This window comes from Trachemys scripta, chromosome 21, assembly GCF_013100865.1.
Source record: "Trachemys scripta elegans isolate TJP31775 chromosome 21, CAS_Tse_1.0, whole genome shotgun sequence".
Classification (NCBI taxonomy): Eukaryota; Metazoa; Chordata; order Testudines; family Emydidae; genus Trachemys; species Trachemys scripta.
In genome coordinates, this window is record NC_048318.1 from 13473214 (window position 1) to 13490468 (window position 17255).

The window sequence follows — 17255 nt, forward strand, 5'->3', positions numbered from 1 at the left end:
GGGGGGGGGAGAGAGGAGGAGTCCGGACATTTACAGATTCCCCCAGACGCTATTTTTATCTCTAAAAGCCAGACATGCCGGGGGAATCCGGACGAATGGTAACCCTAAACTAGCTGATTCAAATCAATCCACCCTGGGCTGAAGACATTTAGCAGGCCATGTTGTAGCTAGAGAGGTAGCATAGGCTACAAGAAGCTAACTAGCACGCTTTCAGGCTTGTTAGCCCGGATCTTACATAAGCATTGAGAGCTTTTCAGTTTTGGTCAGCTAACTCAGTTGAAAGCCACACACTTTCCCGGTCAAGACAGGGCCGTAGGGCCCGGCATTTTGCCTTCCGTGCAGATTTAACTGCTGGAGGTTGTGTTAGCAATGCCTCTAGCAAGGTCTCAGGTGTCACTAATGCTTTTCTGTTTTCAGGCTTCCTTGTGGAGAGGAGGCATGCATCCTCTACCCCTGCAAAAACAGTGGCAGGAATTGCATCCCTGCATTTGACATTGCTATCTGACTCCTCAGAGGCCCCGCTACTAGCGGTTAAACTTTGGGAGAAGGCACACAAAGACTGGTCATTTGTTATCTTCTCTTGTGTTTAATAACTAGGAAGTTATGCTAGTTATACAGAATGGCCAACTGAATTCCAGTGTGTAGTGGGAACGTCTGCACTGTGCTCAGGACCATGTGCAAAACTTTCATTCAAGTTTATAGCATTGCAAGGAAAACTCAGTCAACAGGGATGACCTTCCCCATATTATTGTAAAACTGACTAACTGGGGACATTTAAATTTTTCCTATTGAACAGAACCAATGCTTCTGCCGCGTGGTGTTGGCATCTCATTGACCACTGAACTTTTCTGTTACAGTCACAAAATTACATTAGTTCAGTATTAAATTGCACCAGCTGGGAGTGCATACAAAAGCCCCTTCTTGTAATGCAGTCACCCATTAGACTCTTCAGTCAGGACTGGGGAGAGACACTAGCGATCCCTGTATTTAAAAAAAGCAAATCTATGAAATCAAAGTCTCTGGTGATGGCCCTTGTAGTTAATGCTATGCACTGCCATGCCAGAAATAGTCCCAGTCTCATTCCTTGGGTCAGTAGGAGCACCTCATATCACCCAGTGATCCCCAAATGACTAAGGAGCAGCACAGTTGGACTTCAGAGGGCATCCTGCCTTGTCCGCAATCAGAAAGAAGGTGCTTACAACTTGGTGGCTTGCAGGAATGGTGTGAAGGAAAGTACAGGGATTCCACAGATTCAGAAATAACCTGTTTCTGGCACCAAGCAGCTTGCTCAAGTGGGTTTTAAAAGAGGTTGGAAATGTTATGCGGGAAACTTGAGAGTTTAAGAATAGGGGGAAGTTTAAGAATTAAATTGCAAAAGATATTAGGAAGTGTCCAGAATAAAACTGAATCCAAATTTACTCTACGTAAAGCCTGAATGCATTCTTCCCCTTCTAAGTTTATCCCTAGAAATATCTATCATTTAGCATTGTGCAGCTGTGGAGGTGATGAACAGACAACCCCAGCTGTCCATGGGTATCACCCCAAAACGTGACTCCGCTTCTATCCAAGCAGGACTGGATGAACTAGAGAATTTCAGTTTTACCCTGAAGTCTCCTTTCCATGAGTCCAGAAAGCATGGAAATGAAATAACTCTCTCAGAAACATACAGATCTTTTAGCCAACCAGGCAGACATTTCTCATCTGGAGGGCTTTGTGGATCCTCCATCTGGGCATAGCTGAATGCCTGCCCTTTTCCTAGATCTAGTGATCATCTGGCTTATGGGGTGCTCCCCACTCTAACCCTTATCCAGGTATAGACATTACATTCCCAGACCTAGGTAGTGAAAACCCAGTCAGGTTTTCACTTAGAAAGCGAAGTCCACAGAGATGTGTGGGCAATTGGCCCAACCCAAAACAGCTCAGCAGCTAACTAATTATGAAGTTAATCTGATAAGACTAAACTCTGTAGAGAACTCTACACCATTTTGTAAAATTGCAACTGCTTAAATGTCTGGGGATTAGTGAAGAGCAGGGAGGTAATTATCTGGTTGGAGGGACTTGAAATGAAAATGCAGAAGAGGAAAATTCAGGAGTAGAGTACCTCATAGACTCCAGGCAATGGTTGGAAAGCTCCCTCTGAAGGGTTTGGAGAAGATTTACAACACTGTACATAATAAAGGCAAAAGCGTAATATTAAATGTTCAGTATTAGACAGGAATAGAGGATTCAATTATTTCTTCTAAAACCTTCTTAAACCAAGAATGAGGAAATGTTATTAAATCCATGAAATGTCAAACCCAAGGATGCCTCTTTATTCTTTCATCTTTTGTCCAGACATCCCTACTGAGCTAGACCCTGGATGGGTTCCTGAACTACACTTGACAACTATTCCCTAGCCTCCACTGAAAGATTCCACAGCTTCCCTAGGCAATTTGTTCCAGTTCTTAACTACCCTGACAGTTAGGAAGTTTTTCCCAATGTCCAACCCAAACCTCCCTTGCTGCAATTTAAGCCCATTGCTTCTTGTTCTATCCTCAGAGGTTAACAAGAACAATTTTTCTCCCTCCTCCTTGTAACAATCTTTTATGTATTTGAAAACTTACGTTTCCCCTCAGTTTTCTCTTCTTCCAGACTAAACAAACCCAATTTTTTCAGTGTTTCCTCATAGCTCATGTTTTCTAGACCTTTAATCCTTTTTGTTGCTCTCCTCTGGGCTTTCTCCAATTTGTCCACATCTTTCCTGAATATGTTAATTCTACTTTATTATCTTAGATATCTAGTAAATAAGAAATGCCTATTTTCTAATTTTTTACTCATGACTTGTGCCAAGCAGTATTTGTATGGAAATTGGAATTAATTTAAAAATGCACAGAAAAGAAGTTTAGAATCATTGAGTTAAAAATCTACATGTGCTGGATACATAAAAAGTAAGTATCAAAATTGCATTTGAAACATACTGATTTGTTTAAGGAAGTGTCTGTAGTTAATTAATTGAACTAATTCTTTCAGGTCACCACGTCCATCAAGATTTTAGTTCTAACAGATCTCATCCTCACTCTCCATTTTTATTGGTAGATGGGGAGAGAACACACTTTCTTGCTTTTTCAGCTCTCATTCAGTTTCTCAATTTTGAATGAGCTAGTAAATTTTGAACTTGAACTACCTGAATAAACAAATGAAAACAAATATTCTCTCTGTACCTGCAGAAGCCGCTACTTGCTGTCAAAAGCCCATTTAGCACTTCAACAAACTCTGGTTCGGGTGCTTAGCCAGTGACTTCCATCAGTTTAGTGGTTTGACTTTCTTTAAAACTCCAGCAGCAAATATGTACTGTTGAATTTTTTTTATTTAAATTTTTATTGTAAATTTAGTCTTTAACATAGGTTGTCATAAAGTTAAATTAAAATTGAAATTAAGTGGGCTTATTTTGAAAAACAAATTTATTTTGTTTAAATTTTTAAAAGTCCATTTAAAATAAATTCTAGGGTTTTTAAAAAAAAAAAAAAAAAAGTTATCCACCCTGATCTTGGCAGAAGAAAAAAGTAGCAGCCCAGGCCAATCTTACAAAAGGAAGCTGCTTACAGCTTCTAGGGTACTTTAGAGACCGAACTATTTTTTAATACTGCATAAAGTACCGGCTATAGTATGGTATGAACACAGGCTCCATCGTTTTCCAATTCACTATTAAGGAATCAAAATGTAAAATTATCTGAACAAACTGATGTTGTTCATTTTCCCTTGCAAGTCCCAGATACCCCCACATCAGCTGGACTGAGCAGACACAAGATAAGAGGAATGGACCTATAATGCAAATGACCAGTTCTAAGCATGAACCAAGGAAGGGCATGTTTGCTGATCCTTTGTGAAATACACTTAGGAGAACTTATTGTTTTCAGTTTTACAGAGACAGTGCGGAATTAAATAGGGCAAACTTGGTCTTACAAATGCTTGTTTGCCGGACTCTAAATTAAACAATGGACAGACTGAAGAGAACAAAATTCACGTGTTTCATAAATGTAAATATTTTGTGGCTAAGCCTGAAGCAGATTTTGAGACACTCTTGACAATAATAATAATAATAATAATAATAAATGGAGATATCCTATCTCCTAGAACTGGAAGGGACCTTGAAAGGTCATCGAGTCCATCCCCCTGCCTTCACTAGCAGGACCAAGTACTGATTTTGCCCCAGATCCCTCAGTGTCCCCCTCAGGGATTGAACTCACAACCCTGGGTTTAGCAGGCCAATGCTCAAATCTCAGCGCTATCCCTCCCCCCAAGTATTAGGGAAACTAAGACTTACTGTTGGAATCTCTCAAGTTAACTAAAAAATAAGGTGACCAGTGATTCTACTCTTCTGGACCCTCACTTTGGAACTCTGAAATGGTCTCTGATTTAAATCAGAGGAGTTCGCAGATGACCCTGAATATCCAAGCTGCCTTGAGTCAGTCTCAGTCTGTGTCCCACAATATAGGGCAGAGATTTTATTCTTCAAGGAGCCTCTATGCTAGTAATTGAATGCTGTCTTTCTTCTTTTCCCTGGGGCATTTAGGTAAACGGCTGTTTGCTGGATCCCTTGCCCCCTATGGTGATTAGGAAAGGCTGCCAGTCACTGCCTACTAGCATGATGGAAACCTCTATTGATGAGGGGATAGAGACAGAAGGCGAATCAGAAGACGATCCCGCGCAGGCATTTGCAGCCCTTCAAGCAACCCGCTGTGGGAAAAGACGTCACACTCTGGCAGAAGTGACCAACCAGCTTGTCATGATGCCAGGCATAGGTACATAAATTGTAGAGGTCTCTGCAAAAGTTTGTTTAAGGCTCTAAGAGCCCCGCTTGCTACATGCTGGATGAAGAACACTAGCTTGGTTTGTGTCTTTAATTAAGAACTATCAAGAAAAGCAGCTTTTTATTAATTAATTAATAGAGGCAGATATGAAGACAGCGGAGAAAATTCACAGGTGGCCTATGCAAGCACAACTGTATCCAGTCTAATGGCAATGGAGAAAGGGTAGAGGGTGGCAGGCAACTTAAATGAGTTACATTTTTAGCATAATTAACCATCCCAACATTTAATTCCCAGGTGAAGATTGTGCCTAGAAAGAAACACTAGTATCTCTGGCAGCTCAATGCCAATGCGGGAATGCCGCCATGCCAAGTTGGGCTATGATCTTGTCAGTTCTCCCAAGTTGAGCAGAATCTAGACAGTTCTTGAATGGGAAATTCCTCAAGAAAACAAGTGAGGTGAAGGAAACAAGATTGGTGACTTAATGGCATTCTACCAGTGTCAGTACTCAACTGAGGTCTTAGAGCAAGGCTAAAGCCCTCAGCTGTTGTCTTTTCGCGATTATAGAGCCAAGTTCATAACCACATCTAACCATTCAAGATTCCATTGCACTTCTGCAAGTGTTGGTTCCCACTAACTCTGCTAGGTTCCAGTTTGGGTAATTCCATTCTGCCTCCCTAAATGCCTCCTACAGTTTCATTTGGATGTGGAATGCACATCTTCATGTCCCCAATAGTTGTGTAATGTACCTGTTCACTGTAAATGGCTTCTGTGTTTCACCCCAGTGGTGAATGAAGTGATTGTTTGAAAAGCACTTTGGGAGCACAGTATCCTTGCTAGCAAGCCATTTCACTTATTTTAGCCTTCAACTTAGTATTAAAACCAGGTGTGTGACCCCCATTGCAGTGCTGGACATGTTAGTGTGTTTATAAAGCTTGCATTTTTCTTACACTTCCTCCATTCCAGTCACTGGAGACGGTGCTGGTAAAAATGGCTCCAACCTGTGGTGCTTTGCTTTGCTAAATTACTGCACTTTTCATTTAATCAGGTGCTTGTTATTGCTCACAGGGAAAGTCTACTCCTTGGATGAGAATCCATCTTTGGGCAGCATTGACTCAGAATATGATATGGGATCTTTTCAGAGGGATCTTAACTTCCTTGAGGACACTCCTACACTGAAAGAAATGGTGCTGGCCAACCAGTCAGCACCCAGAATGACACCCCCTTTTATAGGCCTGAGACCTGCCAATCCAGCCATGCAGGCACTGACCTCCCAGAAACGAGAGGCCCACAACCGCTCCCCCGTCAGTTTCCGAGAAGGGCGCAGGGCATCTGACACATCCCTCACACAAGGTAACCGTTTCACTGTTGTCATGAGAAGTTACGCACAAACGTAGTACCATGTGTGCTTTCACCCAAGCTTTAGTGGCAAAATAGGGCTCAGCTGGGCCCTGCCAGAGTTCAGCTGGCTGTGCTGACTGAGTTGCAATAGCTTCGCTGACATTGTTCTGTTTGACTTTTGTCCAGGAATCGTAGCATTTAGACAGCACCTTCAGAACCTGGCACGAACCAAAGGAATCCTGGAGCTGAATAAAGTCCAGCTGCTATATGAACAGATGGGATCAGAAGAAGAGCCCAACCTAACATCAACTGCTCCCCACTTGCAGAATCTTGTCAACAGCCCCCCTCAGGTGTGTGTTAAGCACTGATCATGTGTTTGGTGCAGTACAAGCCACAGGCAGAAACAAGCCCCTTCCTCAAAGAGACAGATGAAGAGAGGAGATGCACTGGGAGACCTAAAAGAGACATTAATTTAGAGCTTAAATTTGCTCCTCTCCCCCTCACTTGTATAATGGAGAGTAGAGCAGGTCCTGAGCTCTTATGGGTTAGTGTTTGCCAGCCTTGTGGAACCAGTGAGATGGTATTCTGGGCTCTTCGGATCCAACGGATTGTTAGTTTGTCTAAAGGACGTGTGTTTTAGATGCATATAGAACTACATTCTGTTCTGCCACAGTGGAGTTACTGTGCTGTAACAGAACTGACCTCCGCTTGTCATTTTAAATATGGTTGGTGGTACATCACTTGGTCAGCTTCGGCCTTCTTTTGCCGGACAAAATCCAACTGGTTGCTTTCATTTTCCTTTATTTGCCAGTTTGTAATAAAACAGGAGGCAGCAAATGTAAATAAGCGCTTTCTATCTTTTCTCGTTGGGCCCACCTGCTCAGGGGAATAATCAGCATGGATGGTCAATAGAACCTATTGTACTCCTTGCAAAATGGTCTAGAGACTAACTTTGAAGCACTGATAATCCCAGTTCTTTCTCACAATTCGCTGTGAGATTTAGGTGCCACTCCTCACTCTTTGGAAACCAGAAAGTCACAATCCATTCAGAAAAACGTGTCATTAAGTGTGACAGATCAGAGCTCAGTTGTGGTGCCAACCAATGAACCATTCTCTCTCCAGCCACATCAGCAGCTATTGTGCCTGTTGGAGACACCTACTGTGTGTGTAGCTCTTTTTTAAAATTCGTATCAAAAGCCTTTTGGCTTTGGTTTTAAAACTCTGAAAAGAGGCAGACATATTCACAAGGTCAGGATCACGTTGTCCTGGTGCCACTGGGATCTGAGAGCAGATGAGTCAGAAAATACCTTGTATTTCTTCAGGTTAGTCAATTGTGTGCCTTTTCTATTGTGGCATCGAGGAGAATTCTAAACAATCATATCTAAATCCTAAATGAGCAATGAGCCCCGCAGATCAAGTGGCACTAGAGCCCCAGTCACTGCAGCTATGGAGATCTCTGTAAGCAGCTCCCTAAAGGGTTTAAGCAGAAAATGTAGCTTCTGTCTGGAGGAATTAAACTGTGCTCTTGCCTTCTCTTCCCAGGAGGAAGCTTCTCAGCAGCAGGAGACTGTATCTGCCTTCCCTAATGGCGTGCATCCACAGTTATTATCCAGACGGCAGAGCTTAGAAACACAGTACTTGCAACACAGACTGCAGGTATAGTGCCTTCCTCCACAATGTCAAGCCAGCCATCGATAGTACACACTAATCTAGCCACAGTTATTGTCAATGAGAAAAATGGTGGATAACTACAAAAATTCAAGTTACACCTTGTGTAATAGGGGTTCCTTTGGTTGCTGCAGCTACTGCTTCTGGTTTTCCACTTTCTTAGCCAGTTACTTATGTGCTAAAGAGAGGCAAATATGAGTAACAGGAATTCAGTGACAGTTCTTGGTAGCTCCTCTTGGTTGCATTCCTTTAAAGGAAACGTACCAAGATCTAGTTTGGGGACTGATCTGAGGAGCCTCTGTCCTTTTCTCATCTCAGAGTAACATTTCTTTTTATTTTTACTGGTTTTCTTTTAAGAACACAAACTCTGCAGATTCGCCCAGCTTGTATAATAAAAATTCCCACAGAAGTCTAACCTCTGTGAAAGTCTGAAATCAATTATGGCTACCAGTTAGTAAATAATCATATCTAGAATGTAGAAACAGACCAACATTTTCAAGTGGGCTTGAATTCTGAGTGGTTCAGATTATTTTGGGTATCCAACTTGAGTGACATTGGGCTTGGTTTTTCAGAATGCAGAGTACCTCCAGCTACCACTAACTTCAGTTATAGTTGAGGGTGATTACTTAGACTGAAAGCTGTTTGGGGCAAATACTATCTTTTAGTTACAGGTGCTTAGCACAATAGGATCCTGATTGGGGCCTCTAGGCACTACCAATAACTGGTGGTGCTGCAAAACCAGGTGCTAGATAGGTTAAAGTTGGACATCCAAAACTTGCACATCCACTTTTGAAAATGCTGCCCCCAATCTCTTAAAAACCCTCACATTGTGATAGGATAAACAAGTACTTCCCCAGCTGAGGCTTTATGGGACAGTTCATTCTCTCATGGACTCACATCCATTTAAAACAGTGCATTTCATTTCACATTTTAAATCCATCATCTTTTGGTACTGTTGCAGAAACCCAGCCTGCTGTCAAAAGCGCAGAATACCTGCCAGCTGTACTGCAAAGAACTGCCCCGAAGCCTGGAACAGCAGTTACAAGAGCACAGGTGAGGAGCACCTGGCATTGGCCACTGTCAGAAGACAGGATACTGGGCTAGATGGACCTTTGGTCTGACCCAGTACGGCCGTTCTTATGGTTCAGAATCTGGGTAGATGAGTAATTTGCATGCAACTTCCTCCCAGAGTAATAGGAGAACAGAGACATTCTTGGGACAGGCAAACTCATCTAAAAATCTCTACGAAAACAGTACTAAGGCCCTTCATTATCAGTATTTACCAATTTTTGCTGAAAAATTCCTAGATTTTATTCAAGTTTTGCCAATTTCACCCAAATTTTGGCTTTTCAGGATCTGGGAATTTTTTGCTTATGGGGCCAGGCTGATGGGCCGGCAGGGTCAGCCGGGGCTCTGTCCGGGGAGGAGCAGAGGCGGGTGTGATACTCACAGGGTGCAGCCTTCTGCTTCCCTCCTGAGTCCAGCCCTACAGTGTAGCCCTGTTCACTTCCTCTATGCAGTGGAGGAGAGCAAGACTGACAGGGAGCTGGGTCCCAACAGTCACCACTGCTGACTACTGCAGTGATGATAAAGGGCCATAAAAGTTTGATTCAGCAGATAATGGTGTGTCCTGAGCCTTCTTTAGTGTTGCAGAGGTTCTGTGAATTGGGGGCAGTGTTCCTATACTTCTGTACTCATGGTTTCCAGTGAAAGTTTCTGTACCATGTATTGCAATATTTATGGTAACTCAGAACATGAATGATGTGGTGTCTCGGAATCCCTGCAGTCATTTGGGTATTTCCTGCCTTTTTTCCATGACCAGATAATTTTACCACAAAGAACATGAGGAATTCCTGTGAGCCAGGCTTTGACAGACATCCAAAGGGACAATCAATTTAAAAATGACACTTCTCAAACTCTCTTGCTTGTTGTAATATCTACAACAACAGAGTTTAGGTTGGAAGAGACATCTTTGTCTCTTCCCCCCCTCTTTTTTCCCCCTCTTTTTGTAACCAGTTTCATTGTTTTCTCTGTGTATTTAAATTGCTAGGCTCAACAGCAGACAGAGAAAACTGATACAAAAGCAAAAAGAGCAAGGGCATACAAAGGCCTGTATAACAGTCAGCTAAAAACTGGCTCTGGTTTGTGTGAAAGAGTCACAGAATTGAAGGTCAGGAGGGGTCTGGCCTTACAGCCAGAATTAGACAAAAGTATAACAGCCCTCAGGAGACTCAACTCTTGAGTGCCAGAGGCAGAGAACAGGAAGGATGAAGGTGCACCAATGTCCAAGACCCCTGCAATGGCAGGGAATTGATATAGTGAGACATATCCACATAATCCACGTGTTTGTAATCCACAAACACTGGTAGAGGGACTTGAAATCTTCACTTACTTTCTTGGTGTTGTCCCTTTATATCTGGAGTGAGCGTCAAGAGTGGCTGTAGAATTGAGAGGTAACGCCGACTCTTGCTTGAGAGCTAAGGCTGACAACCATCCAGAACACTATCTTGCTGACCCAAGCAACTTCATGTGCTTTTTCATGTCTTATATAAAGAAAAGAAGGTTGCATGTAAGGAAATGTAAACTACCTAAACTAGAAAGAAGAACAGGAGTAGTGGGCTGTAGTCCACGAAAGCTTATGCTCTAATAAATTTGTTAGTCTCTAAGGTGCCACAAGTACTCCTGTTCTTCTTTCTGCGGATACAGACTAACACGGCTGCTACTCTGATACCTAAACTAGGTGAGCTGGGAACAGTCTTTGTACCACCTCTACTGCAGAGACTAGGCAGGAAAGGACTTCATATTTCTGGATGCCCTGCAAATTGGCTGACTGGAGATCCCACTTTTGTGATATCCCTGGAATTTGCCAACAGTAGCTATGAAATAAAAGTCCTCATATTAAGTTCTTCCTGTTTGTCACATGTGAAGAGCATGGGTGTTTGTTAAAATCCAAGATGATGATGCAGGTCACAAAATAGGAACAGTGGTACTTCACTAATTTGCACGGGGAACTGAGGAGACTGTCAGTTGCTGAATTCTGAAATTTAGCAAGTAGCAAACAAACAAAAAAGCAAATGATCTACAATTTTTGGTTGAAGTTGGGATGTTGATTAATGAGAATTTTTTTATGATCAAGCAACCTTAGCACTTTTGTGGGGGTGAAGTGTGGGCTTTTTCAATAAATTATTCCTGCTGCATTGCATAGTGCATAAGGTTTATTTGTTTGCTAAGCATAGTCTAGTTTTAATTGTTCAGGACAATACTTCATAGTCTATTAGAATATGTTCTGTAACGTTAGCCATGAGAGACCTCACTGCTTGTCTCTGCTATTGCACCTTTGCTAAGAAGCAGGGAGAGACGTGTTGAGTGTGCAGATTAGCAAAGTGACAATTAACAAGGTTCAACTGTAAATGAAACCCAACTAGCAGTTTAGGGATTGGCTCTCTCAAAGGTTATGGAACCCAGTGTACGTTTCACCACTCTCCTCTGCCATTGCTGTTAGAATGATTAGCAGACAAATCTCACTAAGTATTACTATTTCAAAGACTGAAAATAATTCCTGTTGATGTCCTTGATTCAGGCTGCATCAGAAGAGACTCTTCCTCCAGAAGCAGTCCCAGCTGCAGGCTTATTTTAACCAGATGCAAATAGCCGAAAGCGCATACCCAAGCTCAAGTCAACTGCCCCTTCCAGGCCAGGAGGAGCAGCAGCAGCCGCCGCCACCGTTCAGCCTGGCACAGCCCTTGAGCCCTGTAATGGAGCCTTCTTCAGAACAAATGCAATATGACCCTTTCCTTAGCCAGTATCAGAAACTGCAGCTGGAGTCATTGCCGCCATCACAGCTCCACAGCTCACCTCGGCTGCCATCGCAGATTCATGTGCAGCAGCCGCCACCGCCGCCCTTACAATATTCCTATCAGACTTGTGAATTGCCAGTCGTCCCCTCTTCTGAGCCAGACTACCCAAACCAGTGCCAGTATTCCATGAACCCAGCCCAGCAAAGCAATGTAGCATCACCAGATAGCCAGAGGAGCTCAGCATCTCATGAGTCTCAGTCCAACTATGAGGCGTTAGCCCTTTCAGAGTTGCCAGGACTTTTTGATTGCGAAATGATGGAGACTGTTGACCCCCAACATAGTGGCTATGTCTTGGTGAATTAGCCACCCTGCAGTGTTAACTTAAGAATGGAAGACAGGTGAAGTGAAGGAAAAGCATGTGAATTTTCATTTTTGTTCCAATCCTAAAATTCATGGCTTATTTTCCAACCCTTGACCTACTGGGGGATGTAAAAGCCACCTGACTGGTACTAGCCGGAGATGGCTAAAAGCTACATAGCCATTAGTTCATCCTGTCAGTACTATGCCACAAACCCGGTGGCAGGGGCTGGAGATGGATAGTGCAATTTGGTCAAACAAAGAACCAGTTTGCAGAGAAGGAGATTACAGATGTAGTTTTGAGAGAAAGAAAAGGGGCCCTTCCAAAAACTGGATACTCTGTTGGCATCCATCCAGTACCAGATGAAACCTGTTAAAGATCTGCAAAAGAAAGGAGAACGAATGAGTGACGCATTGTACTTCTTGGCAATAAAAGCAATATATTTTTCATTGGAACTCAGACTTGGGTAACCTGAAGGCAAATCAAAAACTCTTGAAATTTTAGTGCATGGTGGATTTAAAGGAAAGTTGCACTTTGGCATTGAAATGTTGGTTCTAAGCTACTGATGTTGAATTAGTCCACAGTAAGTCTCAGAGGACACCAGGTGTTTCTCCAACAGACTTCACATCCTCCTGCTAGCAAACAGTGTTTCCCCAAACTTGCCAAAAACCTTCTAATTGCCCATCATGGGAAGTTTCTGGAACTTTGACAAAATGATACACTGACCTAGTCAAAAGATAGCTAGGTCTGACATGGGGCACTGCAGTGTTTTTAGAGGCCTCTGAATGGGGTACAGAATACTCCAAAGGTAAAGGATCAGTTAATAGAGATGTGAAAGTACCAAGAGGAGGTCTACAACTGCAGCAAATGACATTGTCGAAAAGGTCAGCCAGGGTAGCATTAGAAATCAACCCTTTTTGCAGACAGCCTCTTGTGGAGGCCTCTGCCTTGGAGCAGCTCTGGTTACTGGAGAGGATACATCTGTCCTCTGTCGCTTTTTAAAAATAACTATTTTGAATTTACAGTCTGCGTTGCTGGTGGTTTATTAAGCTTTGTATATTTGGACAATTTAGGTTTTAGAACTTAAGGACAAAACAAAAGGAGCTTAAAAACCCCATGTGAAGTGATAGTGCTGTGCCTTTTTGGGTTCTTTATCAGATTATATGCTTTTTTTCCTGAAGAAAGTAGACAATACCCCATTTATATCCATGCTAAAGCCAAAGTCACTTCAGAGCACGTGTTCCACCATGTGGAATACAATGTAACTTCCTTAGTGTTTTGATTGCTCATCTATATGTGAAATGTTAAAAGTATTACAGCAATATTTAGTGTTAAGAACTGTTGCTATATTAACCATTTCAACAGATACTCGCTTTGAGCAAGCACTTGAGTCTCCAAACCCTTGCAGTTCACAAAATGCCAGACAGCAGCTGGGCTTTGGATCCATAGAAGGGACATAGGTAATCACCAGAATTTGGGATGTCTCCAGTGTTTGAAATACTGTGAGACAATATTAAAGGAGAACCTAGTACCCCATAGTTGGAGAGTTTAGCCCTTTGTGAGCAGATGAACACACTAAGCACAATGCAGGTTCTTTAAAGCACAAAGAACAGCAGAGAAGCAGGTACTGCTTATGAAAAACACCTTTTGTTGTCTGGAAGGTTTTCCCTTTTCATTAAGTTCAAAGTGAGGAAAGAGGCTAAATATGCTAATAGCGCCATCTGTATCTATCACTACACAATCACCAACCTTGCACCTGAGACTTGGCTCTCAAATCAAAGTCTTGTTGCAAGTTCCCAACCCCACCAAATCTAGGCTGTCACTTTACCCTGACCCACGGGCAAGTTCTCCAGGCACCGTCTAAAGCACCAAGACAGTGAACTGAATTGGTGGTAGCCGAAGAAAGAATTCCTGATACATTGAGAAAAAGCCCAGTCAGTTTATAATCAGATTTTCTGACCAACTAATTTCATGTCATAAACAGAGTTATCAAAAATCAGACTGCAGAACCATTTTTTCCCCTTCAGAGAATAAGCAGCCAGCACACAGAGCAATAATACAGTATTTACATGGCAAAGGGAAAAAAAAAAAAATCTAGTGACTATATATTAGTCAGCTTTAAACAGGAAAAAGTTCAGCACTGCTGCCAGCAATTGCCTTATTTCCTAGTATGCTAAAATCTGACTGACCTGTGGTGTTTATACAGCACATTGTGTAATACTGGTCACTCATCCACTTGTAGTGCAGTCAGATTTGTTCAATCAAGGCTTTGTATTGACTACACATTGATTCCAAAGTCATTGCTGGTGGGCAATTTGAAATCCCGTGTAAGCTAAAGCATGGAGGTTGTGCCCACTTACCCCTTTCTTTATGGCTAGATGGCAAAGAGGTCCAGTGAAGTCTAAACATCTCACCAGGGCAGGTGACCACACGCTGCAAGAGTGGGCAGAAAGGGGGCCCCCTTAAATATTAAGCAAACATTTGTGGACATACGAGGCCAAGCTGAATACCTAGAGAGCTGCAAGAGGGAGAAGCAAACAATGGATATGGAAATGTCTCCATAGCATGAACAATAAATTCAGAAGCCCAGTTCTGCACAGGGAGTTGAGTTACAAAACATGGCCTGCCCCTTTTCTTAACTATTTCCACAACAAACTCTACCACCCCATACATCGTAGGCTGCCATAGATTAGGATTCAGGGGCACAGAGAGCAGAATCATTGTTGTGGTTTGATCTCAACTCATTTTAGTCATTTCTTTACCAGAGGGTCCCAACTAGTTTAAACTGCTGAGTTTTGGAATGCAGGTATCTAGGGAGCTAAAGAGTTTTGAATGTTATGAACATGAAGTAGCTTAGATCTCCCTCAAATAACAGCCTGTTTAACATTTCATGTCATTTTCTTTAAAACATTTCTAATGCCACACTAGACTATTTTGTGGGCACCACTCGTTGTATTCATGCTACTTTGAAGTGGCTGCTTTTGTTCAAGTCTGTTGTGTCTAACATTAGAGGATTGTGTATACTACTGTATAGTTAAGTATTACTATTAGTATCTTGTATTACAGGCTCCTTTGAAGAGACTTTGGTGAGATGTATATGGGGTAAAAATTTCATATGGAGAAAAGTGCAATATGTGTGTGTGGTACGTTCTTTAATGTATTTTTTTAAAGAGTTAGAGGGTTTAGTCTTTGCTTTGGGATAAATGCACTAGTTTTGTGAGCTCCAGTTGGGCAAGTTCATCTGTAGTAATTACATGCAACTGGTATACTGGACTCTGTAAAGCAATTACAGTGTATTCCTACAAAATAAAGAGTATGTACATTTCATTTTTAAATCTTTAGTGAGCTAAAATGGAATCGAAAATTGTTCTACACGGTAAGCTTAGCAAGTGCCATGGTAGCATTACCGTTAAGTTATTCTAATGGCAGGCTGCAGCCGAGACACCAAGATACAAATAACGAAAAATAAGCATGTTCCTATTGCCAGCGTGGGATTCTCTGGACTGTCTTTTCAAGATGGTACAAAACAACTCTGTTTATTTCATACTATTGATCTCAGAAGACAAATGTGAAGGAAGAAAATGTATTAACAGCCTCACACAATAGCTCCATTTCTATATTACATGCAACCCATTTAGCACAGCCCTGATCTCGATATCACCCATTCACAGCACAGGCAATGTTTGCTTAATGCATCTGGATCACCGACAGACTACACAGGTAACTGTGAATAAGGAAAGTAATTCTTCAAAACCAGTTTCTTATAACAGAAGGCTAAAAGCATAGGTAACTCCTAAGCTATTCAGGGAACACTGACCAACAAATCCAAATGACTTGAAAGCAGCAGTTTAGTGTAGGTTACATAATGCTAGTTCCTATACTTCCCTGATTTAAAAAATCCTCTTCTTTCTAAACACAAGAAGAGATTGGGTGTGGCCATAGATGTTTGCTATTAACATTGCTAGAATCCAGCTGTCACAGGTTACCTGCTGAACCATTCCCCTCTCAAACCCATTGTAAAAGAAGTCATTTGGTTTTGATCAGGAAAAGGATTCAGTGTTAAAGCAGCTTGAGAAGGAAAAACAATTTCACACCAAAATCAGAAGTTATTTCTGTTTTGAAGAACACTAGAACAATTCTTATTTTGCAAAATTGTGAATTTTCAGAATTTCATAATTGTTTCCCTCCCTTTTTCCACTGAACACAATTAAAGGAGTAGTGTCCAGGGGCATATTTTCATTTCTTCACTCTTTAAAACCTCTTCAACTTTAGAAAAATCTACAGATTGTAAGTGGCAAAAGGAAAAATGAAACCCTTTAGCTTTGCCAATCCTCCAAAGTTGAGAGCATTTAGAAAAGTCAAAGCAGAGGGAGAAATAAACCATTCAGCTCCATTCAATCTTTTGCATTTGGTGGCACAAGTGGAAGAACTGAAGCTCCAAAGTTATAACAACTTTCATTGCAAAAAAAAAAAAATCATATGACATTTTCCTGGTGGGGAGGGGGGGAGGAGGACTTCAGAACCCCCACCCCTCTTTTTTGCAGGAAAGCTTTCTGCTTGGAAAGTGCTGCCTAGCTCTACTCAACATTTATTATAGGTAGGGGAAGTAATGGTTAGAGTGATGGAAAATTGGCTCTGGGAGTTGTTTCCCTGGAAGGCTCTACCTATTAACTATCTGTTTCTAAACCTATATAGGTAAAGCCATGCAGTCTTCTAGCAAGGATGAGATTATATTGGTATAAAAGATTGTTATATATTTATGGAAATGAGCTACATTTTAGGAGTAAATTATACAAATAACACCCTTATCAGGATAATACCCACTCAAAGAGGCTGCAGATTTAACTGTTCTAAGCCAATATAGTTAAATCAGTACAAAAGCATGCATTGACCTGTCAAATCCTGACTAGCTCAGTTGTAACCCACAGGTGCTAGCAGTTATTTGGGGAATTACAGTGAGTCTGCATTTCTCAATCCAATTTGGAAGAGTCAGGGTGCAAAGGACAATTTCCCCCCTTGTAGTAGGGAGTTTCAGGTGCCCTAACTACTTGTTCTAGGGGTTAAGAGGAGAACTGCACCCTGCAGGGGTATTACTCCCACACCTTTCACCAGTACCATAGTCACTTACAGTCATTAAGAGAAATACAACCAAAATCCACAAGTTAACAGCTAATGGCAAAAGGAGCCAGTCAGATACAATTCCCGGGCTCTGTTTGCAGAACCAGAAGCAGTATCCAGCTGTTCTATCTAAAGTTGTGTATTAAATTGAAATCCAGACTCACATTGGTTTTTCTTCTCACAAAA

At 41.9% G+C, this 17255-nt stretch overlaps 2 protein-coding genes across 11 annotated transcripts in view; one reads left to right on the plus strand and one right to left on the minus strand.

The window, feature by feature from the left end:
• SIK2 (salt inducible kinase 2) overlaps positions 1 to 15286 on the plus strand; it is a 96598-nt gene extending 81312 nt beyond the window's left edge. For both annotated transcript variants that reach the window (XM_034754723.1, XM_034754724.1), the window contains 6 exons: positions 4553 to 4781; positions 5856 to 6140; positions 6315 to 6478; positions 7671 to 7784; positions 8758 to 8849; positions 11377 to 15286. In XM_034754723.1, the coding sequence (XP_034610614.1) occupies positions 4553 to 4781; positions 5856 to 6140; positions 6315 to 6478; positions 7671 to 7784; positions 8758 to 8849; positions 11377 to 11956 (1464 nt within the window). In that variant the 3' untranslated portion in view covers positions 11957 to 15286. The remainder of the gene's footprint in view (positions 1 to 4552; positions 4782 to 5855; positions 6141 to 6314; positions 6479 to 7670; positions 7785 to 8757; positions 8850 to 11376) is intronic.
• The window catches only part of LOC117868612 (alpha-1,2-mannosyltransferase ALG9-like), a 133240-nt gene that overhangs the window by 19223 nt on the left and 96762 nt on the right, over positions 1 to 17255 (minus strand). For 8 of the 9 annotated variants that reach the window (XR_004643666.1, XR_004643665.1, XR_004643667.1 and 5 more), the window contains one exon: positions 2102 to 2164. The exons of the other annotated variant lie outside the window; for it this stretch is intronic. Coding sequence is in view for 1 of the 8 variants with exons in the window: in XM_034754725.1 (XP_034610616.1) it covers positions 2102 to 2164 (63 nt within the window). In the remaining 7 variants the exon portion in view is untranslated. The remainder of the gene's footprint in view (positions 1 to 2101; positions 2165 to 17255) is intronic. 9 annotated transcript variants of the gene reach the window in all.